Raw genomic sequence first — 25653 nt, 5'->3', positions numbered from 1 at the left:
TCTTGGAAGGAAATAAGATCCAGGCCAGTTATGTGGACAGCAGAGACTGTGACACGTGTCTCACTGGTCCAATGGTAATTTAGAGCCTTTAGCAAAAGAGAATTACAGAAGAAGGGTAGCAGAAAGGGTGCTTCCTGTATAGATCAAGGAGAAACTAGAGATGCACGAGAAAGGAATCTCACTGAATAAGCTACATAAAAACTCCCCCAAACGAAGAAAAGTGAAAAGTCCCTATAAGGGATTCTAAATGTTATCTATCAACATGAAGTGTTGGGGTAAAAAGATCCAGCAGTTAGGGTGTGAGTCAGAGCTCGTAAACTCCAGACCACAAGTGGCTCTGATAGGTAGTGCGGAACCATAACCTGTCATTGACAGTGTAAGAAGGATATGAATAATAGCTGTGGTAAGCAGAAATACCATGCTGGGTGTCACCAGTAGGTGGGATAGACAACCAAAGACACCACCATGGGATGCTCATTCGAGAAAGAAATCAAGGACCAACATCCCCCATATAAACTTAAATGGGTAGATTTATGGAGAATGACGGGAGAAAGAGCGGAGCTAAGTTTCTGTTTTAGTCCGATGGTCGCAAAAATGCTGCAAAGCAGATTCGGCATGAGGACTGAAAAGGCGGGTGCCATCAAAAGACATGGCAAGCAACGTGTTCTGAAGAGCATCTGAAAAAACTGAGGTGCGTAGCCAGGCATGACGACGTAGCACCACTGAAAAAGGCATGACCCGACCTACCAAATCAGTGGTGTCCATCCCACATCTAATTATTAATTTAGTCGCCTGTTGCCCATCTTGGATCAACTGGGTAAGCTTGTTCTGGGTGTCGTCCAGAAGCGATGGCAACAGATTTGTCAAGGAGTCCAACAATGTATGGGAAAAGAGTCCAAGAAGGCAAGATGCATTAATGGAATGCAAAGCAGAACTTAAGGAGGAGAAGATATACCTGCCACAAGTGCCCTGTCTCCTATAATCTCAGTCTGACAGACCCTGAGGAAGACAGTCGATATCATACTAGGTTGAAGCTGCCCGCAACACCAAACTATGAGAAGCAGGGTGCTAAAGGAGACAGGCTGGATTACCAGGGGCCGGATGGTGTCTGTAAGATATAAATCGATCAACCAGGGCCCCCGTATTGGGTTTAGCCCATTTCCCCAAAAATTTCATATAGGGTGCCCCGCTAGGGGATCACCGGCTACATCCCTGTTTGGCCCCAATGGAGAGCACCAATTAGAGGATCAGTAGATTTTTCTTAAGAAGGAAGTGTTAAATCCAAAATCAGAGCAACTCGACTTAGCATATAAGATAAAGAGAAGCACCCCAATATAGCAAGACCAGGAGGGGAAAGAAGGTCCGAGGCTAGGAATGACTCTAATCCACTAGCTTCATCCAGTTCAGTTAGCCAGCTATCCTCCACTGGAGGATGAGACATATTAGATATTGGGTCAGAATCCCAGACTTGTCCACATCACCCCCTAACAGTGTTCCTCAGGAGGAAAAACATTGGAGGACTCCACAGAAAGTGGAAGAAGGGTGTCCGAGATAGGTGGCACCATTTGCTCCACACTTGACGTTGATCGGTGCTGAGTTGGCGATGCCTCTAAGTTGGAAAAGGGGAAGTGGCACAGTGGCGATCAGCACCACCGACGTCGTAGTCAGCTGATCTGATACAAGCGCTGAAGGTGTGAACCCCAAAGGGCTGTACACCTGTGCCAAGATGGAGACCACCATTAAACCCAAGGGCCAAACTGAAGCCGAGGACGAACCCGTCGGCATGGACACAGTTGAGGCACCCCTCATCTCCTTAGGATGCCGTGACTTTGCCCGCTTGCATTGAGACTTATCATTGGACGATGATGGAGAGTGACGTCTACAGGAATGGCTCCTGGACCAGCCCTGCGAATTAACTGTGCTGTGACTGCAAGAGTCGCACCAACAGGCAGAGCCGGCTTTAAGACTGGTGGCGCCCTGTGCGACAATATTTGTTGGAGCCCCCCCAATGACCACCTCTGTCACGGATTCCCTCACCACCGCCCTTTAACAGTGCCCCTCAAGTCTCCAGAACCACTGTCTCTCGGATTCATTTAGTTTTATAGCACCACTCATACCAGTTTAAGGTGTCAGAGCACTTAACATCACACACACATTACACAGAGACAACCATAGGTGTGTAAATTAGTGTATAGGAAATGTTACATCAGACAGGACTACAAGGTGTAGTGTAGGAGTAGCATGTCATCGATACCGGAGGCAATATAGTTTAAGAGTCCTTATTCTGGGACAGCACAAATTCAGAATCTAAAATGTAACACCATTGTTAGGGTTCTCTTTAATAACAATAATTGTTTTCTACCCAAATGAACCCTTTTGGCAAGATTAGGATGATGACAGACTGGACAAAAATATATAGCTGTAACATATACCTTGCAGTTTACATGCAGATGTTTGATGACAGTTAATAGCTCAATGTTCTATATTAGGATGTTGACTTACAAACGACAAGTAACAAAAGGAGCTCTTTTACAGAAGCAGTAACCCACTGACCTATTTACATTATATGCACCATGTGATCAGCATGGTACACGTTCTTAGCAGCATGCATTTTAACCCTCTGTGCTACCATTGGATGATTCAAAACTTCCACTAGACAAACCTCCGTCTCTTTCCAGGAAGACAATTAATCACCGCAGTTATCTTAACATTTTAATTGATGCCTGAAATTTGCTGGAGGCCAGGAACGTGACAGCAGGTGCTTCGTAATTTGATAATATACTTGCAAAAATGACACCCCCACCCCAAGTCAGCGCCTGGTGGGGTGGCACAGATCGCACCACCCTAGAGCCGGCCCTGCCAACAGGAGCTTCATCTGACGTTCCTGCAGCGCCTTTGGTTGAAGTAGAGGACAGGAGTCACTCTCCTCGGAGTCATGGCGCTCTCCCAAGTACCACAAACAAATGGAGTGAGAGTCCGTGGAAGACATTTGCCTTCTAAAAGACCCACACGGTTTGAACAGAAAAGCTTGCTGTTTCAATGATGGAAATGTCAAAGTAGGCCAAAACCAGCCTGAAGTAACCGCTTCTCTGGATCCGCATTGTAAGCGTGGAAAATAAGAAACTCATGTCAGTGCACTGGGGAGGGGCTTATATGGAATCTGGTGACGTCGCATAGGTGGATGGTGTTGGTACGGAGTCTCACGATGCCCTCTACTGATGAGTAGGGGTACTGCTGAAAACATTTCCAGATCCAGTCTGGCATCTGGGGAGAATTCTAAGGTAAGGAATCTGCAGCTAGACGTCTCTATCAGCTATCACAGCTATGGGCTAAAATCAGTACAGGATTCTGAGACGTCATAGTCACTATGGTAACTTCATGGGAAAAGTCCAGCTTGAGATATTTTAACATGTACTCCTGTTGTAGTGTATATTTAAAATGGCAGAAGCCAAAAAATGATATCCTCATGACAATGACTACAAAATACAGCTATATGAATACATTTCAAAACTTTAAATAGATTGGGTGAACAACCACAGAATCTCAACAAAACAAGTATGTGAAAAATACTCAGATGCTACTCAGTTGCCAAGATGGGTTTACCTGGTCAGACAGATCAGGCATGCTTCCAGGTACTTTGTATTCCTGCAGCTTGGAATTATACAGATGCCAATGGGTAGGCTTACAGGCAAAAGAGATTGCCAATGGTGTATTATTTGAGTCCCCCATTCCTTCATTGAGTGTCAGGGCTTTAGACACCCATGTTTGTTCTAAACTTTGTGGATTAGTGGCACAGCCTTTGGACAATATCTAACATCAGTATCTTTGTTGACATTTTCCATCTTTTGCTGTGTTTTGGGGACAGCACTTTCAGACAGTTGCTCTTGGATTCTAGGCGTGCTTCTGCTAGCTGTTACAAATGATCCATCTAGGCTGAGCTGGGGCAGAGACTCTATGCTTAGAGGTTACATGCTGGCAGCTATTTATTGAAGACTGTCAGACATGTAATGGACTTCCTTGACCGGTAGAAAATCCTATTGTTCTTGACAGACCGGTTGAAAATATAAAATTTGGCCCAACTAGGACTAATGCATGGAAGGCCTCACTTAAGCTTGTTAGAGTGGTAAGCTGCAGTTCAAGGTGGTGAATTGCTAACTTTGAATATTTTGTACTTGAAGAGCCAAGGTATTAACCTTTAAAATTAATTTTGCTATTGCAAGCGCTTATCGTGTATAATTCTGTCATCTGGTAGTTAACCACAGGGTGCATAGTTTAATTAAATGTTAGAATTGTGGGGTGTCAACCACAGAATTGCTGTAATATCCGATGATGATGCTCCACATCTAAGGTGACATAGTTATGTTAAATTTTGTATTAAGTAAGAGGGAATGATTGTGGTATTTTAAACATCAAAAATAGCAATCTTGATTGACGGCATCATCCACTACATTGGAGTTGCATATGATTGTACAATCATTTAAAGCTGTAAAACACCTATTTTTTTCCGAAGCATAAAATTATTCTGTTTGTTGACAGCAAAGTAGTATTCCCCCTCAATGGACATGGGTGGGAAGTTGGACAGATAGCAATTAGCTTTCCAAGTACTGTCTTCCCTATTGCTGCATCTTGTCACATTGAAATAGGCACACTGATGAACAAGTGTCCTTGGGACCATGCTGCAGCAATTCACATGTAAGAGAGTACCATGTTTCCAATGAAAGCTCAATGGTGCCTCATTCTTACTTATGGATAAGACCTTCTGTAGTGTCTTGTGATGTGATCAATAACATTAATTATTACAATTGATACAGCATAAAATAGATATCAAACTTTTTTCCTCTATTTTGTAAAGCAAAACTAATAAAGCAAGATATTTCCTGTGACATTATTAGTGAATAATATACTAGGAGACCATGCCGGTAGTGAAGCCAAGAGTTGTGAGAGGACAATTTAAGTCTCTTTATAAACATATGCATACCCTGTGATCCAAGTAAAAACAGATTGTCTCCTTGAAAATGTAATTGCAATTAAATGTTCCTAAGTGGATCCACTGCATGATGTAGCTTTAACCAAATTAAACAAAAATAGTAAATTGTGCACCACTGTGAATGTGATTGGGGCTTTATGGGACGTAATAGTCAGTACGCTTAATGACACAAAATGTTTCTACTGTGCTGAGTATCACTTTATGATAGGAGATCTTCTTTGAGGAAATTCATATATTTTAGGGGGTAAATTAAAATAACCAAATTCCAAGACTTTAGGAGTCATATTGGAGAAGTCATAAACGTTCACGATGGCTGAGGTGGTTCTACTCCACTGCCAAAGTATTGTGCTCTACCAACAATTTATGGTGTAGTCTCTTTTACCTTATCTACAAATGTAATAATCACGTCTGCCCGACTCTGTTTGCTGACCTTAGTATTTGTTGTGTGCATTAAAACATAAACGTTATCACTGACCTATATTGGGTAGCTTGTCTTTTTGTGCTTTGATCAGAGGGATTAGGGTGAAGACTTGCCAGTTTCATATGTCCTCCAAGAGAAACTTCAGGACACAAATTAGAAATGGGAAGCAGTTCTTTGTCACAAACGTTGTCTTCAGTCCTCATCCTATGTCTCATTATTTCTCATGTGCAGCTCTTCTCTCATGGGACGTCTTGTCCCGTGTTCTGTTCCATACAGAAGTTATACAGTTAGAGATGCGGTGGGCCGGATCCCATGGATCCTATAGCCCATCTCATGGTGGAAAGATGCACAGAATAGAGACGTATGTTTGTATGGATGGAAACAGGCAAATGAGAGTCCGCGTTATTTAGGTAGAGTCACCTCAAAGTTATGCACAGGGGCAGGGATGGGAGAATAGGAGAAATGAAGATTTCTGGTAACCTATCTGGATATGCATAAAAAACAAGGCTACAGTCACCAGAAGTCTTTCTCACTTGGACAGCTAATTTCAGATGTCTGCTTATCAACCATGAAACTGTAGGTCACTGCAACTCACATATTAAAGAAACTGGTTAGCATCTCTGATAACAGTGATAAATAGTTGAGCATTGTTTCTTACCATTCTTGACATTCTGAGGGATGGTCTTCTGAGTTTTTTCCTATTGTACCTATTAATTTCCGCTTCCTTTACTATTTTTATGATGCTATTACAAAATGTACACTGACATTAGAGTAACATGTCAAAACAGTTTTTTTTAACACTGCTGGTGATATTAATGCTTGTACGTTTCATATTTTACTGTAAGCAAGCAGTAGACATATCCTGCTGCATGAGAACAATTTAAAACCTTAACTAAAACTTCTAAATGAAAAGGATCCTGTTTTGGAAATCAATACATGTCACTTTTCTAGTAAGCATGTACTTTATGCCACCTTCTATTTTGCTGTGACTCCTTCGAAGATATTCACTAGAGCTTACCAGCAGGATCATTTATTTTTTTGTTGGACAAGCTCTCTTCTTTGATGTGAGTTTGGCCACCTACCTTTTTATGGAGGTTTATGGAGATACTGAGTGGCCTGGCCATCTCTGCGCTCATCAGATACACACAAAAACTTCAAAACAACACTCCAAAAGTCAAGGGAAGGATTTGGAAGCCATCACCATCTCTCACCCCTACACTTATAAATCATCCAACCTCATAATCATTCAACCACACTCAGTCCTCTGAGCTTTCATCAGCCCTGTCCTTCACAATTTGAGTTGTCCTAAACAAGACAGGTGAGGGTAAGAAGGCGGGAAAGGGGAAAGGCAAAGGAGGAGAAAAATCGCTGAGCGAACACGAGAGAGGGAAAACAGATGGAAAGGAAGGCTGAAAAAACAGGGAGATTAAACCAGTGACAAAACCTTATTCAACAAAAAGACATGTTCACTTGTACGGTAGATTTTTCTCTTGGAAACAGCTGAAGGTGGGTTTCAGAGCAACATATAAAGAAGAAGGGTTAGGAAGTGGAAGAAGAAGACGAGGAAGTTTAACAACTGAACGAATATCAGGAATGCAACAAAAGGGATTTTTCTAAACAAAAATGGAAAAGAGAGAAAAGGTTAAGGACAGGAGTGCAGACAGAAGGAAGGCACAAGGAATTTGTGAAGGCGGTGGTGGTTTCAGCTGGCAAACGGGCAGGAAAATGGGCAAGCAGGCGGGAGTAGGGTAAGCAAACGGTGAGGGGTGGGAGGTTTGAAGGAAGGTGGAGGAGGGAGTGTACCGAACAGGAGGGTTGGATACGTGAAGGCTAAGTGGTCTTATACTGGTCATACTTGCCCTTCAATTTCTTGTTTGGTGCTGTGTGAGTCCACGACAGAAGAGAGAGCAAGAAAACAAAAAAAGAACGGAAAAAGAAAAAAGAAACAGAAAAAAAGAGGGGGGCGGGTGGAAAGGAGGAGGGGGGTTACAAACAATATTTTATTCAATCGCCGTTTGAATAAAAATATTGTGTCTCATAATCATACTAAAAAGAAATCAAAATAATCTTCAGCAAAGAACGACATGAAAAGAAAGCAAAGCCAACTGCAGAAAACACCACAGAAATGGGACATGGCCCACGCGGTAGGGGAGGGGCGATCCGCGGCTGGGTCCAAATGACACATTAACGCCTTGTCCGTTTAACAACAGAAAATAATGATCAAGAATTACTTCATGAATGAGAAAAGAGGGCAAATGCTGAATGATCTCGACACACAATAAGATCCAGAGCCATTTTGTGAGGAGTCTAGATAAAAGTTTAGGAGATGGGAGAAGCATGATAGAGGAGGGAAATGAAGCAAAGACTAGGAGTAAGAAAAAGAAAAAGAAAGAACAAAGAACAGACTAAAGCAGATCACAGGAAATAAAGTTATAGGAAGAAATAGAAGGGAAGTGAAGGTGGGTTGGGAAGGTAAGCTGGTAGTAGAAGAGATGGAAAATGGCAAAGAAGAATGAGGAGGACAGAGAAACATGGGATAAGAAGAACTGGATAGAGTGAAGCCTTTGAGTGATATAATAGTAAAGGAAAAGGAGTTGGACCCAACAGAGAGTGGTGAGCATAGTGAAGCGAGAGGGTAGGATGATGATCAGGAAGAGAAAATTGTGCAATAGAATATGAGTGTAGCATAAGATAGTAATTACCCAAAGAGATGTAAAGATTGCATTAAGAGAGGATGGTGAAAAAAGGAGAAGTGGCATTTCATGAGAATAATGACAATGTGAAGAGGGATGAAAGATGGACAACAAGCTAAGCAAATATTATGCTTAGGAAGAGAGAGGGTGCAAGGACGAAAGGACAACATTTCTGAACAGGACGAAATGTAGACAAAAAGGAAGCAACATAGGGATGAAGCAAGAGTTGCAAGCTAGAACTAAGAGAGTAAGGTTTATGACCATTGCAAATGAGGAGAGAACAATGAATAGAAACAAAATAAGGAAGAAAAGGGGTAAATGATTAATGCAGTATGATTTATGAGGAGGTAAGACATGGAGAAGGAAGAAGACCGCCAACCAAAATGAGGGACAAAAAGAAGTTGGGACAGAAGAAAAGCACACATATAAAAGTAAATACACGGAACAGTGGAGAGAATGAAACTGTAAGAGAGAAAGGAGTGAGAGAAGTCCATAGAGGAGGTAAACAGAGAAGATCTGAAGTGATAGGGGCTATGGAAAAAAAAGAAGATAGATGGGCAAGGGGTAAGAGGAAAACACAAAGGGAATAGTAGAAGTGAGAGCAGTGAGGCAAACTGAGAATATGGTTAAGAGAAAGAGGTATGTAGGAAGGGAGAAACCTGGAGAGAAAAGACCAAAAGAATGTCAAAAAGAAGAGACAGAGTATAATAAAGTGAAAGACAAAACTAAAAGAAAAAGAGAAAAATAACTAAAGGAAATAAGGCACAGAAGGAAAAAATAAATGAAAACGATTCAAAGGTTGAAGGAAGTGAAAGAAGCAAAGGAAAGAGAGAAGGAAGAAATCAATCATAATAGGATGGAAGGAAGGACAGGAGGCAGGGGAATGGAGGAAGGACAGAAAATAGAAGGAAAGACAAAAGAAAGAAAGGAGGGAACGAAGGAACTGAACAAAGGGAAGGAGTGGAAGAAGGGACACGAAAAGAGAGAAAGGGAATCAGGAGGGAAGTTATGAAAAGGAGGGCAAAAAGGAGGACAGTGAGGAGGAAATACAAGAAGGAAGGAAGGGATGAAGAATGAAGCTAGGATGAAAAGAATGAAGGAGAGAATGGAAAAAGAGCAAGATGGGGGGAGGATAGAAATGTGGAAGAAAGAAGAGATGAAGGAAGAAAGTTTGGATGAGAGTAAAGAAAGAAGAAAATAAGAAATGATGGATAAAAGGGCGCAAGTAAAAACACCATGAAGGCCAGAAGAATAGAAGCAAGTGATGGAGGGTGAACTAGGAAGAAAGGAAGGGTGAGGGAAAAAAGACTAAAGAAAGAAGGGAAGGTAGGAAAAAAGGAGGGCAGAAAGGAGGACAGTGAAGAAAAATTCAAGCATGATGAAAAGAATTAAGGATGAAGGCAGCAGGAGGAAAAGAATAAAGAGGAGAAAGCAAGAAGGGTGAGACAGATGGATGGAATAAAGAAATGTAAAGAAAGAAGGGATGAATGAAGAATGGTAGGAAGAAAAGCTGCAAGAGAGCTAGGGAAAATACAAGGAAGGGCCGAAAAATAGAAGCAAATGATAGAAGGAGAAAGGAAAAGAGTAAGTAAGGAAGGGTCAAGGAAAGAAGGATGAAGGGAAGAAAGAATGAATTAAGAAAGAAGGGAAAGGAAGAACTGAAAGGAGGGAATGAGATAAAGATTGGACATAGAAATAGACTGACTGAGATTTTAAACAATGTGCAAGTGGAATAAAGGAATATCAAATGAGAGGATGGAGTCAAGAGAAAGTAAGAGGGGTGACGGAAAGAGAAATAGAAAGGTTTGAAATGTATTTGAAGAGAGAGGAGAGGATGGCTCTCACAGAAATGACAGATCTGTTTAAATATAAATGGATCAATAAATCAAAAATAATCATGGCTGAATAGAAATTTGAAAGGGAATAGAAAACAAAAGCACACAGAAGCACTGCAAGCTTCTCAAATCCCTCTGGTGCAAGCAGTGATGTAAGAATGGCCAACATCAGGGCCTGCGGCAGTGACTGGAGCAATGCCGCCACAGGTTCCATGACAGCACTCCCAGATCATTGACACAGAGGAAAACTGATAGCCTGGAAGGCGCAGCTCCCCTGGAATGCAAAGCCCTTCCCAACCACCTCCCCACCCTGGAGTTTACGGTTCATGCGAGGACGGTAAAATGTCACCGTGCTACACAGAAGTCATAGTCTTTCATAGGGCTGATGGCGGGATCCAGGGCAGGTGGTCTGAGTGGCAACAGAAGTGGTCACTTACACTGTACTTGGAGGATTTGGTCACTCAAGTTTGCGCGTAGGTAGAAAGAACTGTAGAGAGGCAAGACCAGGCCCACACTGCAGAAAAGAGAAAAGGGGAGTTAGAGAAATGAACTGATTTCAAGGGATAGCAGTGAGGTACATCCAGTGCATGGAAGGAATGGAGCATGGAGGGATGAGATGATGGAAATACATTTTTAAAAAAACAGGCAAGAGGTAAGGTAAAGCAATGAGAATAAAAACAAATACAATAAAAAAATGAGAAATATAATCATTTTCGTCAAGCATGACGAGGCACACAAGGTGGAAAAAATCAAAAGAAAGAGCAGGGCTGAGAATAATCTAATAGGAGAATCAAAGAAAGATGACGTGTACACTAATATTAACTACATTTACGTAACAGAGCATTTTGAAAATCAAGCTTATTTTTACGTTTCCCACTGTTATTTATATTTGCTCCCCAGATAGGAGCCTGCTGAGATGAAGGAATGGCACTGGCTCTAAGCAAAGGTTTGACTGGATTTGTAGTCAATGCCCATGTGACTGGTGAAAGTAAATAAAAGACCAAGAATAACTGAGTCCATGTCACAGCAAATTAATGATGAGACAAAAATTGAGTTCAAAGTCATGAGGGTAGAGGTGTGGAGATGTGCCATGAGCCTGAGACTAGAGTGTCAATATCAGGATCAAGGGGAACATAAATATATCGGGGGTACCGAAGCCACTGTCTGGGGCAAATACATGTTGATCCTCTGATAAACTCTGCACCAGCCCGCCCTTCTTAGAAAGATTCTAAAGTTCCCGCAAACCTTGTCTGATGGTTTGAAGGTAGGGATTAAGGTCCCACATTGAGGGTTCTAAAGTCAAATGCAACAGCCATGGCATCCACGTCCAGCAGATCAGAGATCTGCAGCCTGTAGCCTCGAGTTCAAAGGCAGGTATCTATAAATATCCCATCCTTTTGCACTACATCAGTTTCATGAGGCAGAAATAATGGGATGGAACACATCTCAGATCTCTGAAAGTAGCAATAAAGCCATGCTCCTGAGATAAACATGGCACAGTCAGTGTCCAAGTTTAATGTCCTGAGTCTTGAAGTTGCCGTCCATGGTCTACTGTGAGATTAGGTTGATTCAAGGGCCCAAGAAACCCAGGATTACAAAACTGAGTCCTGATATCCTGAGTGCAAAGCAAGTTTTGAGGGATATTGGAAGAAAGTCTACAGAGGAAGAATATGGAGCTAAAATTCTACAGGGTAGCCCAAAGTGCCCATAGTCAAGGGTTCCCCACAGGAACCAAAGACAAGGGAACCCAACTATAGACGTAGTGGTGTGGGATCAAAAGTTTGAAAGACAGTGATAGTGTAAGTCAGAATCCAAGAGTTGTGTGCATGCTGGCTTCTCACATCATGACTACCATTAGATTTGGATGTAAACAAGCATTAGAAAAAGAAGAAATTAGACAGCCTTCAGTAGCTATCTAGGAAAAATACTCAGTACTAGTTTACTCAGGTTTACTTTCACATCAGCCTACAATTTAATTGAGTCTCTGGAGGTATACCCCCTGTCTGGTAGGCAATGTGCTATTGCTCCCATTCCAGATGAGTACTGTACTAATCTGCTCCCTTTTTCAAACCCACATCAAAACTGCAAGAAAGATGAGGATGTTTCCCTCCTCCTGCAAAGCTTGCCTGACCTTGGCGGAGCTCCGATCCCTCTTATCAAGATCTCAACACGCTCATTTTCCCAGCGCTGAGTCACTGCCATATGGAGATTCGGGTCGAGAGCCCTCTGATATGCCACAGCTGTTAAACAACTGTTAACCAAGCAGGCAGGAGCTGTGTTGGTATAGCGAGTGGAAATTTTGTAGCTGCAAAGTCTGTAGCTGCCCTGGCTGTGGATACCTCGCCTTTCTACGACCTCCTAGAAGTCACCCTCAGCCTTATGCTCTGGAGAGTCAACAACCAGCCCTATAGCAAAAGCTACTCTCACTTTCCCCTCTACGGATGGCTCTGGAAACTTTAGCCCACCCTTCCTTATAAGGTGCCTGTCCCCGTCCTGCTTAGTCACTATGCCATACGCCACATCAGCCTACTCTAACCCCGCCTCTGAGAACCACTTAAAACCGCATGACCTGAACTCCTTCTCGATCAGCTTCCCCCCTAACCTCTCACCTAAAGCGAAAAAACCTTTAAACAAAAACTGATCAGACAACAACCTGAATCACCATTAGTGGACATCTATCACTGCGCCTCCAAAGGACAAGTAAAAATAGATCTCATCTTCCACACTGAAGTACCCGAAACATGGAACTCCATCCTCAGATCGCAACTCAATATCTCCAAAATGACTAACACGTCCCAAGCTGCAAACTGACTTTCTCAGCCCCTAACCACACTAGGCGAAATGGGAACACCACTGCCACCATCTACTCCAATGGCACAGTTCTTTTACAAGCCAACAATGACAACCTAGAAATCTTTGATGCTCTCTTCCCATCCCTCCGGACTTCCCCCTCCCATGTACTCCTTCCCAGAGAACAGGCCCCTCCGAAATCCCCTAGACCCCTGGCCACACGCACTATCATCCCCACGGTCCCCCGAACGATAAAACACACAACAGAGACGTCCCCCACAAACTGCATGGTCATAAACTGCAGATCAGCCACCAAGCATGCCACAGAGCTAGCGGAATCCATCCTCACACACGACATAGACATAGCATTCATCACTGAGACATGGCTAAATGACTCCTCATTTCCACGCATGAATACTCTTGTCCCCCTTGGCTTTGTTATCACCAACAAAGATAGAAAAGATCAAAGAGGTGGAGGCATAGCCATCATCCACAAAAACAATATTTCCGTGACGGAAATAGACTCCTTCATCTACAACACCTTTGAGTGCCTAACCGCCAACATCAACACTAGCAACAATAAAACACTCATCTGCCACCTCATTTACCACCCCCCTGGCAACACCACCACATTCACTGAACACCTGTCCGACCTGATTGCCCACTGCTCTCTGCGAGATATGAACAACCTTATTCTGGGCGACCTCAATCTTCACTGGAATGAAGAAAACAACCTGCTAATCCAGAACCTGAAGGAGCTGCTTCACAGGAACAACCTTACCCAACACTGCTTAGAGGAAACCCCACAACAAAGGAGCAATCCTAGACGCCATTATCGCCCAGCATGGCACTGTCACGATAGACCGCACCCTGCCCATGGACTGGTCCGACCAACACTTAATCCTTTTCCACCTCACTCAGCCTATCACACCTAAACCCTCCACCCATAGCCCACCGAAATGGACTAGAAACTTCACCAAGATTAACATGACTGACCTAGAGGGAAGGGTTAACTCTCTCCTCACTGCCTCCACGGACGATCTATCCACAACAGAACTCACCGCCCACTACAACACAAACATGACATCCATTCAAGATCAAGTAGCCCCCTTGAAATTAAAAAAAAACTGGAACATCCCATCCAGATCTTCGTTCAACATGGACATTAACAACGTAAGAAGACAACTAAGAGCTACAGAAAGACTATGGAGGAGCAACCCCTCCTCAAGCCTACTCGAACAACTCAAAGCAGCCCAAAGGAAATACAAAAAACACATCAGCAGCGAAAAATCCACCTTCTTCTGCGCCACCCTGGACAACGCAAAAAGCAGGCCCAACTAACTGTTCAAAATCATCAGACAACAAACCTCCAAACCCCTGGAATCCTCCCTACAGGCCTCCAAAGACTTGTGTGAAAACTTCGCCAACTTCTTCGATGAAAAAATCACCAAGATTGAGCTCTCAATGGACATAAATGTGAACCCTGTCTGCAAAAACCTGCCTCCAGTGACAGTAGATAGCTTGCCCAAGCACCCCACAAAAACCTGGAAGTCCTTCAACCCTATCCCGGAAACAGAGATCCTCAAACTGACCTCCACCTCCAAACCAGCCTCTCACGTCCTTGACCCGATTCCCACCGAACTGACCAAAAAACTGAGACTCTCCATAGCCCCGTTCTGGTGCAAGATCATTAACAGCTTACTGAGAACCGGCATCATACCTGAATGCCTCAAAGTTGGCCAAGTCACGCCACTACTAAAAAAAACAAGCCTTGACTCCAAGGAACTGAATAACTTCAGACCCGTCTCCAATCTCCCCCTCGTATCCAAAATCCTTGAAAAATGCGTCCCCCAACAACTAACTCAGCACATGGATAACATCAACCTTCTTGACCCCCACCAATCGGGTTTCAGAAAAGGCTAGAGCACCGAGACCACGATCCTTAACATCACAGACGACATCCACAAATCCCTCGATACCGACCAATGCTGCCTCATCCTTCTCCTAGGGGCATATGTATCAAACGATTTTGTATTCGCAAACGCTGCGAATCGCAAAAAAACAGCGTTTGCGAATACAAAATCGCAAAATGAGATGTATGAGGCATTTCAGCATCGCATTCTTAAGGAATTGCTAATTTTGCGATTTCTTAATTTTGCGTAAGCATTTAAGAAATCGCAAATTGCGATTCCTTAAATGCTATGTAACACGCACCCAAGTTGTGCGATTTCTCCTTAAGAAATCACAAATTACCACCAACTTCAAGTTGGTGGTAATTTGCGATTTCTTTGAAAAATGCACTTTTTGGCATTTTTCAACGTGCCATGTGGCGCACATACATGCCCTTACGGCATGTATGTGCGCCATATGCGCACACATGCTAATTTCAGGGGTGCATCAGGGTGTCATCATGACACCCTTGCACCTTTGAAATTATTCTCAATTTGCGATTAGCAAATTGCGATTCGCAATTTGAGAAAGACCTCCCATTCATTGCTATGGGCCTCCTGGCCCATAGGAATGAATGGGAAGGTATTCCTTAATTGCGATTTCGCAATTTGCTAATCGCAATTAAGGAATTTTAAGAATTCGCAAAATTTGTGTGAATTTTTAGATACATCCCGTTTTGCAATTCTCAAATAGCGATTCTCAAAAAATCGCTATTTGAGAATCGCAAATGGAGATTTTTATACATATGCCCCCTAGACCTATCGGCAGCCTTTGACACGGTAGGATCATCAACTTCTCATCAAGGCTTTACAAGAAAGGGTAGGAGCTGATGAGGTGGTCCTACGCTGGTTCTCCTCCTTCTTACACAGCCGCTCACAAAGGATAAAAATAAAAAACTTTACCTCCGACCTACACCCTGTCAACAGGGGCATCCCCCAAGGTTCAGTGCTCTCACCTCAACTGTTCAACATATGCATGGAACCCCTCACCACCCTACTCAAAAATGCTAACTTCCATTTCCACCTCTATGCAGATGACACCCAAATCTATCTAGAAATCTCCTCCATTGATGACATTCACAGACTAAATGTCACTCTAAAAGAAATCCAACATAGGCTGTCGCTTAACCACTTAAAACTCAACCAAGACAAAACTGAAATACTCCTCATCTGCAACAAAGAGGAGAACCCTCATATTTCAGAATGGCTAAAAGCTTTGGATGCTCTTAACGGCAATCACACTCTGACCCACTCCGTTAAATCATTAGGAATTACCCTACACTCAAAACTCGACATGGCCAATCACATCAAGAACTCCGCAAAGAGTGCCTTCATCAACATGAAGTTACTTTACAAAATAAAACCATTCATCCCAAACAACGGCCTCAAACAAGCCACCCAATCACTGGTGCTATCCAGACTCGAATATGGGAATGCCACCCTCACTGGTACAACGAAATCTCACCTAGCACCCGTCAAAACTACTCTCAACGCAGCATCTAGAATGGTCACTGGAATCAGGAAATACAATCATATCTCACCAGCACTCAGAGAACTAAAATGGCTCCCAATCAAACTGCGTGCCAGATACAGAACTGCCTGCCTCACACACAAAGCCCTGCACACAGGAAAACCTGAGTATTTGGCTGCCAAACTCAAGAGGGTTGGTCAGACAAGGAACCGCAGGAGCTCCAACACCCTACTACTCATACTCATGAAAACACGCAAACAAAAAACTGCTGCACGGTCCTTCGCCGGAAATGCGCCCAAAATCTGGAATGTCATCCCATTCGGTATCAGGACAACAACTTAAAGTGCTTTTCCTCAACCGCTCCCTCCGGAATGGATAGCCGCCATCAAAACGCTATTCCCTGCTCGTCGTCTCTTCCTGACATTGTAGCTCTAAGACTTACCTCCTCCCTGCTATTCAACCCCAACTGCTCCTCCCCCCCATTAATTGATTCAACCCCAAGACAACGTGCACTCTATGAGGTTATCTCAGGACTCACGTACTACCTCAATGCTGCTCAGCACACTTGGACTGCGGAACCTATATGTAGAATACTGCTTATTGTATAAATCTTGCTCAAAAAACTGTTGTGAAGCACTCCGATACCCTCGGGTCAGGCTAGCGATATATAAAACTCCTTAATAAATAAATAAATAAGTAGTACGACTCCTACATCATTCTTTAAGGTCTTATTTCCCCACCCACCCTATTATACACCCTGAAATTGATTCTCTCAACACCCCATGCACATTCCTTATAACTTCTAGCCACCATGCTGTAGCAGCCCTACATTTAGGCTGCAGTACACTGCTACTTACCTGTAATTGGTACTTTTTATTGGTGCCCATGTGTATATTCGGATCGCTTCGTCAATGTACCTCTAAAATATATAAACAGACAAGAATGTAATTTTTAAAGGAAGTATCTTCATTATGAAGAAAAACTGCAAGCTTGACATAAAAGCACCAATGCTAGGATGAACTTTACTAGAGAACATGTCACAATGCTAGAATAAAAAAAGGCAGCATTCTCCCTCTTAGAGCAATGTAAGGGTGTCATTTAAGGCTTGCGATGGCTGACCGGCATTAATACCCTTATTTTGCTTCCTGTGACATTGGTGGAATGATTTGCAGCCCATGTCTTGACCAATTTACTATTGTTCTTTGTATGCTTTTTGCATATGATAGTCTTAGTACTTCTGTGCCGGTGACATAAAAATCTTTACTGGCTAATATTCTGTCGGTTTGTATATTCAATAAAGATTTTAAAAATGGACTTCATTTTCACAGATACTGTACATGTGCTGTTGTCAGTTATGGAGGTCATAATCATATTTGTTTGGAAGATGAAAAAGGATGTCAACTCTATTACAGATAAAACTTGCATATTTTAAAAAAAATTATAAAAAATTACAAAACTAAATATGAAAAATCACTGGTGTTTGAAGATTCTATTCTGTAAATAAAAGTTATAGCTGCCAAATAGCTTGGAAGATTTTCATTTATTTATATTGAGAATATTTATTCCTAAAACGTAATCTGCCATTTACGAGCTCTTAATTTGTAAAATAATAAGTGCTGGTGTACAATATTTTTCATAGAAGCCCATGGCCAGTACTGCTGAATGTCAGGGTTGACGAATGCTAAGGCTATCTTGTCTTGAATCAATCTCATGCCTCTTCCATCTGCTACCCTACAACCCTGGCCTTCTATCTTACAGGTTCTTTTAATCCCTAATTCCCTCTTTTACCACTTTTTTCCTCATCATTCTCTTCCTATTTTCTTGCCCTCTATTCTGCCTTTTGCTCTTTCAAAGTCTCATGAATGAAAACTAAGTCCCGGTCCAAAAACGAGTTAAGGTGGGCTCCACGTACAACCACTGACTTAAATTTCGCACTGATTTAGATGGGAAAACAGGCAAAAATAAAAGTTACACATAGGAAACAAGAACAGCTAACAACAACTAAAACATTCAGGTTTAAAAAAACATCAAAGCAATTAGAGGTGAAAACCAAAAAATGGCTTATTTTTGGAAAGGTTGAAAAACTGGAGAAAAGTAAATGGTGCACTAGCAGTGGGCACCCTCATAGTTCCTAATTATGAGTCTGGAAGAGCAGTGTTGCTGGGGAAGATACTGCTGTACCACACTCTAGCTTCCTGATGTTCACACTAATGGGGATTAACTGGTGTGGGAACAACAGGCTCAGATTTACCAGGTGCAGGTGAAACCGCTACTGAGTGGGGCAGGGACTGACAGTTGAGGAACAACTCAACTTCCATCAACTTCCTGAAACACCACAGATTAAGTGGGCAGCATATAATACTCCTACCTGTTGCACAAAGCCCTTCCTGCCACCCAGATGACCTCCTAACCATCTGCCTCCCATCCCCAAGAATCCTACACCCAATAATATTTCCCAGCTGCAAAGGGCAAGTGGTAAGGCTGACCCCATCTTTCCCTATGAATTGGGGAAAACTATGCAGAAAAGAACTCAGTATTTCAGGGACAAAACCTTTGATCACCAAATTTAGGTCAGGAACCACAATCAATATTTCTGAAACCTGAGCCCGGCCACCTCATAATGGAACTTAGACGAAACCCCCGCTCAAAAAAACACACAACTCTGTTGAGTGAGTGAGTAATTACTACTCTAATCAAAAGGTCATCAATTCCCTGATGAATATAATGAAATATTGAAGAAACCAAAATCTTAAAAGTCATCTATGGGCAACTTCGATCAATGGGGCATCTTCAGAATTGAAGCGTGATACTATGGAAATCAGTGAAAGATGACAATGTGGGTGGAACAGTGGGCTTGACTAAACTGTGCGTGGAAATGAACAATTTGAAAATGAAGTATAGAGGGCCTGATTTACAGTTGCAGAGGCCTTTACGTCTGCCCCCGTGACTTCGACTGCCAAATTTAGAGTTCACCATCAGCCCTGGAGTGAACTCTATGGGTTTGTTTGAACAACTGGCACGCTGGTTAAGACAACGCCATTGAAAAGTTTAGAGTGTAACCATTATTGCTTATAGGTGCTTGTATCTAACTTTTAAAAGTTTTTTCTTTTCCTCAAACAAACTCCCAGTTTGTTTTGGGAAAAGGGAAAAAATAATGGCCCCCAATACCATGAAGTCCTCTCCCATGGTGTGGGGGACAATTTTTTGTGCTGTCCCTAACTGCCAGGATATGCTTGACAGTGATGGATAGTAAAAAATCAAAAGCAATCCACACACCAATTTTAATAGGGTGGACGGTTAGATGTCTTACCACAATAGGTTGTGTTTTCCTTTGGCCGTCGGATGAAGGTTCACTTGACTCAAAATAAGGCAGGCGGCCTGCAAGTTAAGTGGACAGGGTACAACTGTCATACCCTAAATTGAAGCCAAAATCTGGAAGAAATTCAACTGGCGGGATTTCAATTCCACTGTTGGATCCCCCTCTAGATTTACCACTTCTGTGCAATCTCAGAAAATGTAATCCGAGTCACATTTAGTAAGTGGACCAGGAACACACAGCACATCATGCCAACATGGATCACGTCAATCAGCATTACAGCAGGTCCAACACCAAAAACTACAAGTGAAGTGAAAAATTGACATTGTGGGAAAATAGACAACGTGCTTGTTTCAGAATGTTCTTGATGCACAACCAACAAGTCAAACTAGAAGCTAAGCCTTAACTGCTCCTGACATCAACAGAATCCACTGGCTAGAACTGACCCAACCAGGACAAGAACAAAAATCATATTGCTAATGTAAGCCCAAGTAAAAGGAGGGAATTCGATTGATTGATTGACAGCTCTGGACTAGGTACGTGGAATCAACCGCTGCTAGCATATGTCCTCTGTTTAGCCTCTACTGAGGACTGACACTCACTCTGGGTGAAACTACTTCCTTTCCTTCTCACTCATCCTGCTATGTGGTAATATGGGACTCGGACGACAAACACCACCATTTTACATATTCACCTTTAAAGCCGACATGTTTTTTAAACACTGACTCTTGACACACATTTGGTTGCATGCCCATATGCAATAATATTCTCTGAAATTTACTTGCTTACATTTATACGTCTTTGTAGGCATATTATCAAAGCCTTGAATATTCTGTACCAGGATTAAGTCCACTGGGCAAAATGTTGATGTTTGTTGTTGTCCTCTGCCAGGGCAGAATCAATCATGACGTCCTGACTAGAGCTCCACATGGTAACATGGGTGAAGTTTATTGTATAAATGACACCAATGCTTTGTTTGGACAAGGAAGCATTTCACTGTCACTGTCGAGGTCAGCCCATGCTGGAATTTCTGTCTAGCTGAATCCCGTTTAGCTTGGTGAGAGGGATGATGGCCTCTGCACAAGGCTCCCAGATTATACATACCCACAAGTACCTGGGGACTTAGATCACCCATAAGGTATTCTGGCAGATTAAACCCCCCCCCCATACCACTAGGTTAGGAAGTGCTAGGTATGCATATAATCAATGTAACAACACAATTGTTGAGCTGTTTATCTTCTTTACTATTCTCGTAATGCAGATTACACTGTTCTGCTTCCTTATATTATTCATTGCAGTGCACACATTTTAAACTGGAATCTTATTGCTTCAATAAATAATGGAAATGTCGATTTGTGTATTTCTTGTGTCTCCCTTTGGGCATGCCTGAGTTACTAGTGAAAGGGATAGATCTGTTTCCACAATTTCCTTGGGGTGTCAGGGTTGTCATGTTCTGAGGTTGCACACACATGATCTAGGGGCATATGTATCAAAGGATACATTTGCGATTATCAAATAGCGATTTTTTGAGAATCGTTATTTGAGATTCGCAAAACACTATGCATGTAGGATTTGCAAATAATTTTGCGAATCCTACATATTCCTTAATTGCGAATCGCAAATTGCGATTCGCAATTAAGGAATATCTCCCCATTCATTCCTATGGGCCTGGAGGCCCATAGGAATGAATGGGAAGACATTCTCAATTTGCGATTCTCAATTAGAGAATCGCAAATTGAGAATGCAATTTCAAGGGTACCAGGGTGTCAAAAGGACACCCTGTTGCACCCCTGAAATGTGCATGTGTGCACATGTGGCACACATACATGCCCCATGGGCATGTATGTGCGCCACATGGCACTTTGAAAAATGCAAAAAAATGCTTTTATCAAAGAAATCGCAAATTACCACCAACTTGAAGTTTCTCCTTAAGAAATCGCACAACTTGGGTGCGTTTTACATCACATTTAAGGAATCGCAATTTGCGATTCCTTAAATGCTTTCGCTATTTTGCGAGTGCTTTTTGGGATGATTCTGAGAATCGGCCCGTTTGCGAACGGGAAATGGGCTTCATACATATGCACCCTAGTACCTTGTAAGGTCAGAGGTCTAGATGGTGCACTATGAACTAACCAGGACTAAGGCCAACATATCCTGATGGTGTGCACGGACTCAGTCTCGCACAGTTTTGATGTTTATGTTGTCCAAAAGCACAGTCTTACTGTAATAGTCTAAACTGTATGGCAATACCGTTTCCCATTTTTTTCTCTACACATTCAACTACACCTCCAATCCACACCATTGCCTATCCTAGCTTCAAAATCTTTTAAAAACCATTTCTATTAAATTTCATTTCTTTCTCACCTTAACTCACCACTCCATTACTTCAGTCTTGACCTGTCCCTAGACCAATTCCTCTCAAAAGGCCAGATGTACCAAGCCATTTAGCAGTCGCAAAGCCTACAACTGGCTACATCACAGGGTTTGCAACCCCTAAATGGATTTATTAAATTTAATAAGATCATTTTGCAATTTGTTGACAGGTTACTGAATCATAAAATGGGTTTAGCAAACCATAAAGAATAGTCAATAGGAAGGATTGAGTTTAGGCTTTTACTTGCAGATTGAGATTCGTTGTGGGATGTCTCAACAATATGCAACTGAAATCCAGACGCAAAACATTGAAAAATTACTAATTCTTTAGTTGGGGTGGTAACATATCTGCAAAAGTGAAGGAGTTCTTGGAGCCCTTTCCCCTTTGTGAATATTGAAAAGTTTTTTAGGAAGTAAGCAATGGTCCAAGAAACCACTGCCATCTCTCAAACAAACTTAAAATCAAAAAATAAATTCACTGCCTTTTAAATGCAGTCCTGTTTCCTATAAGGAAAATTGGCTGCATTTAAAAACAAAATGTTTACTTTATTTAAATGTGATTACAGACAGGGTGGTCTGCTAATCTCAACAGACCACTATCCCAGTTATAGAATCCAATAATAGTGAGCCACAATTGGTGACCTAACTCATGAATATTTATGAGGTATGTCAGATTGGGACCCACTACAATTTGGAATTGTGTGAACTGATGTATTAGTACATAGGTGAATCCACAAAATTTCTTTCTATTGACAAAAAAGTTTATGCACAAACTGCGACCACTTCTATGAGTGGAAATTTCATACATCTAGCCCAAAATCACTTATCTTTTCCTCACACAATCCCCTTTGATCACATCCATAATTCTCCTTTACACCACCACATTATCTCAGCCATAATTCATTCTCAATACTTCTCACCACCACCCATTTTTAGGTCAAGCCTTGCGCGGCTCGCATGCGCTGCCCTGCGAGGTTTCTTGTAACTGCTCTGTGTGGGTCTGACTCCCCCCACACATTGAGTTGGCTTTTGCGTGTGTCTTTCAATAATGAAAGCACGCAAATGGCTAAAGGCGGGTGCATGTCCCACCTCTTTTCTAATGTTCATTCCCACGACCTTTTGCCTGCGGGAGCGAGCAGCGGCGTGCAGGGTAGCAGCTGCATTCCTCCTGGGTTAGGTTAGTATCTACTTGTTTTTGTTTGTCGCACTTAACACACAATGCGACGCTCAGGCCAGCTGTTGCCGATAAGCTATCTCTGCTTGACGATCGGCTTGTTATTCTTGTTTTAGGACTTGTGCCCTGGTCGTAGCTCATCTGTTTCTTTTTCCCCCCTGTTTTCCCTCACTATCTTTATCTTACCCTTTCTTTTTACTCTTTCTCCCACCGTCTTTGCCCATCTGTTTCTCAGTTCTCATGGTTCCCTCATCGGTTCTCCTTCCTTTTCTCTCCTCACTTCCCTCCTTATCACTGCCCTCCCTCCACTGCTTCCACCCCCCAGTCCTGCATTTCCCACGCTGATTTCTCCCTTCTGGCCGTGTCCGCCACTCCGTCTCTCCCTCCTTCCTCAGTCCCAGGCCTTTGCATTGTGTGCTCAAGAAATGGCGTCTAGGGGCGTGAGTTTGTTAAAGCGAGGTTCCCACAGCATGGCCGGGGGTGGTGTTCCTCTGAGAAGGGGAAGGGTGGCTTGCGAGGGAGTGTTCCTGACTCACGCATGAGACTTGAGTGGGCAGTGGGTGGCCGGAGGTGTCGGTGCCTGTGGTCTGGGTGCTGGTGGCTGGAGTGCCGGTGGGTGGAGTGGAGCTCCCGGGTCACATTGGGCCCAGCATACCTCACGGACTGACGGTTACCCGTAAGCGCCCATGTGGAATGAGGACTTTCGCCCAGCTGCTTATTCTACTCAGCAGCACCTTCCTACTGCACTGCCGAGGTAAGAGAGACCCGAGGGACGAGGGCAGGTCAAGGGTCAGTCTCATCTGTCACAGCTCCCTTAGGCCACCCGGTGTGACCACTACTTCGATCCCACTGGACACCTCGCAGCCTTGTGGTTGTATATAGCACAGAGCATGTCATTGCCAATGTTAGGGCGTTTTATAGGTCGAGTTATGGCACAACATTAGGCGAAACCCTGTTAGTCCTCATTAAACATGACCACTGGTCTCATCTTATGTTTCACGGATGGCTCTCTCTCTCATGTTTGTATGTTCTATACTACTTGCACATGGCTACATCGGCATCGCGACTATGTGTGCGCTATAGAAATATGTACACACTTCCAAGCTTTATGAGCAGTATTATAGTGAATACAATTTAATTAAAACAGTGTATTGTAATTAGCATATAGAAAAAAAGTCCCTAGCTTAGAGGTTAGCTTGTTTCATGTTTATTCTATTTACCTGTCTGTCTGTCTGTCTCTCTAGGTCTGTCCTTCTAAGGCATTCTGTCTTCATCTCTCTGTTTCTTTAGGTTTCTCTGTTTATTAGATCTGCTAATGCATGCCTCATTCCATGCACTGCTCTCTCTCTCTCTCTCTCTCTCTCTCTCTCTCTCTCTCTCTCTCTCTCTATCTATCTCTATCTATATATCTATTATGTATATTTTAGTGTCTCTCTCTGTTTCTCTTGCTCTTTTTCTAGGTCTCCCATTTCCCCTGCACCTAACAACAAAATACACTTCAGAATAATATCACATGGTATCGAATTTGTCACTTCAACACTCCTGCTGTAGAATCAACATGGAGTTTAACCAATATTAATATCTAACAAGACTTCTAGCCAAAGCTAGTTTCTAAAGGTTTTGCTAACGCACAAGCCACATCTAAAAATGTCATGTTCTTGAGAAGTGCCAGTGCCGCCTTGTGATGAGATATACTTTGAAAAGAGTGGTTGCAAACAATCGAAAAAGAGATGGACATTGAAATTTGTGACCCGCAATTCGCAGGTGCAGTTATTATCAGAACCAGAAGGTGCGTCAAACTCCTCTGGATTTAAAAATCGAAAATTCAACGCCACACGAAACTTTAATAGCAGCATACACAACTGAGGGCTTGGCAATGCGGATATATAAGGATATATCCTTAGGTTTTCCCAGAACTCCAACATGTAACACGCTGAGGGTTTTCTTGAAACGTAATAGTAATCCCGTACCCTAGATTCCCTCTTACAGGCCTCTCTCAAACCCCCCCTTCAATAGGTGGAAGGCCCAATGCTCTAATGTTTTCCACCTTCAGTGATGCCTCGATTTTCACTAATGTATTTCTAACTTGCACCGCCCCTCTTTAGTTCACTTCTTGATATTTCCATTTCTTCCCTCGCGTTGTCCGTGCCTTCAATATCCCGCCCTTCCTCCTCGTTGTCCGCGCCTTCAATATCCCGCCCTCCTTCCTCGTGCCTTCAATATCCCGCCCTCCCTCCTCGTTGTCCATGCCTTCAATATCCCGCCCTCCCTCCTCATTGTCCGTGCTTTCAATATCCCCCTGCCCTCTCTCCCCGTTGACCGTGCCTTCAATATCCTCCCGCCCTCCCTCCCTGTTGTCCGTGCCTTCAATATATAGTTGACCGTGCCTTCAATATCCCCCCTGTTATGATCTGTGGTTCTGCCGTGCAGCAGGGTCATAGGGCATACTGGGTGGGGGCGCACCACGTGCGTGGGGCCTAGCGCCGGCAGCGCGCAGTAAATCACACAGACACAGGTCCTTAGCCAGGCGCGAACTGAACTCGTTCGCCCGCCCCTTTATTTTATACACGCGCTCACGTCCGTCGACGTGAGCGCAAACTACGCATTCCTCATTGCGCTCTAGCCGAAGGCTAGAGCGCTAACT

At 43.0% G+C, this 25653-nt stretch overlaps 1 protein-coding gene across 1 annotated transcript in view; it reads right to left on the bottom strand.

Moving 5' to 3' along the window:
- Positions 1-25653, bottom strand: part of CACNA2D2 (calcium voltage-gated channel auxiliary subunit alpha2delta 2) — a 1194468-nt gene that overhangs the window by 202735 nt on the left and 966080 nt on the right. The window contains exons 20-21 of the mRNA XM_085627677.1: positions 17004-17065; positions 10374-10450 (exon numbers count right to left, since the gene is read on the bottom strand). Coding sequence (XP_085483803.1) covers positions 10374-10450; positions 17004-17065 — 139 coding nt within the window. The remainder of the gene's footprint in view (positions 1-10373; positions 10451-17003; positions 17066-25653) is intronic.

This window comes from Triturus cristatus, chromosome 9, assembly GCF_964204655.1.
Source record: "Triturus cristatus chromosome 9, aTriCri1.1, whole genome shotgun sequence".
Lineage (NCBI taxonomy): Eukaryota > Metazoa > Chordata > Amphibia > Caudata > Salamandridae > Triturus > Triturus cristatus.
This window is presented reverse-complemented; position numbering and strand designations above follow the sequence as displayed.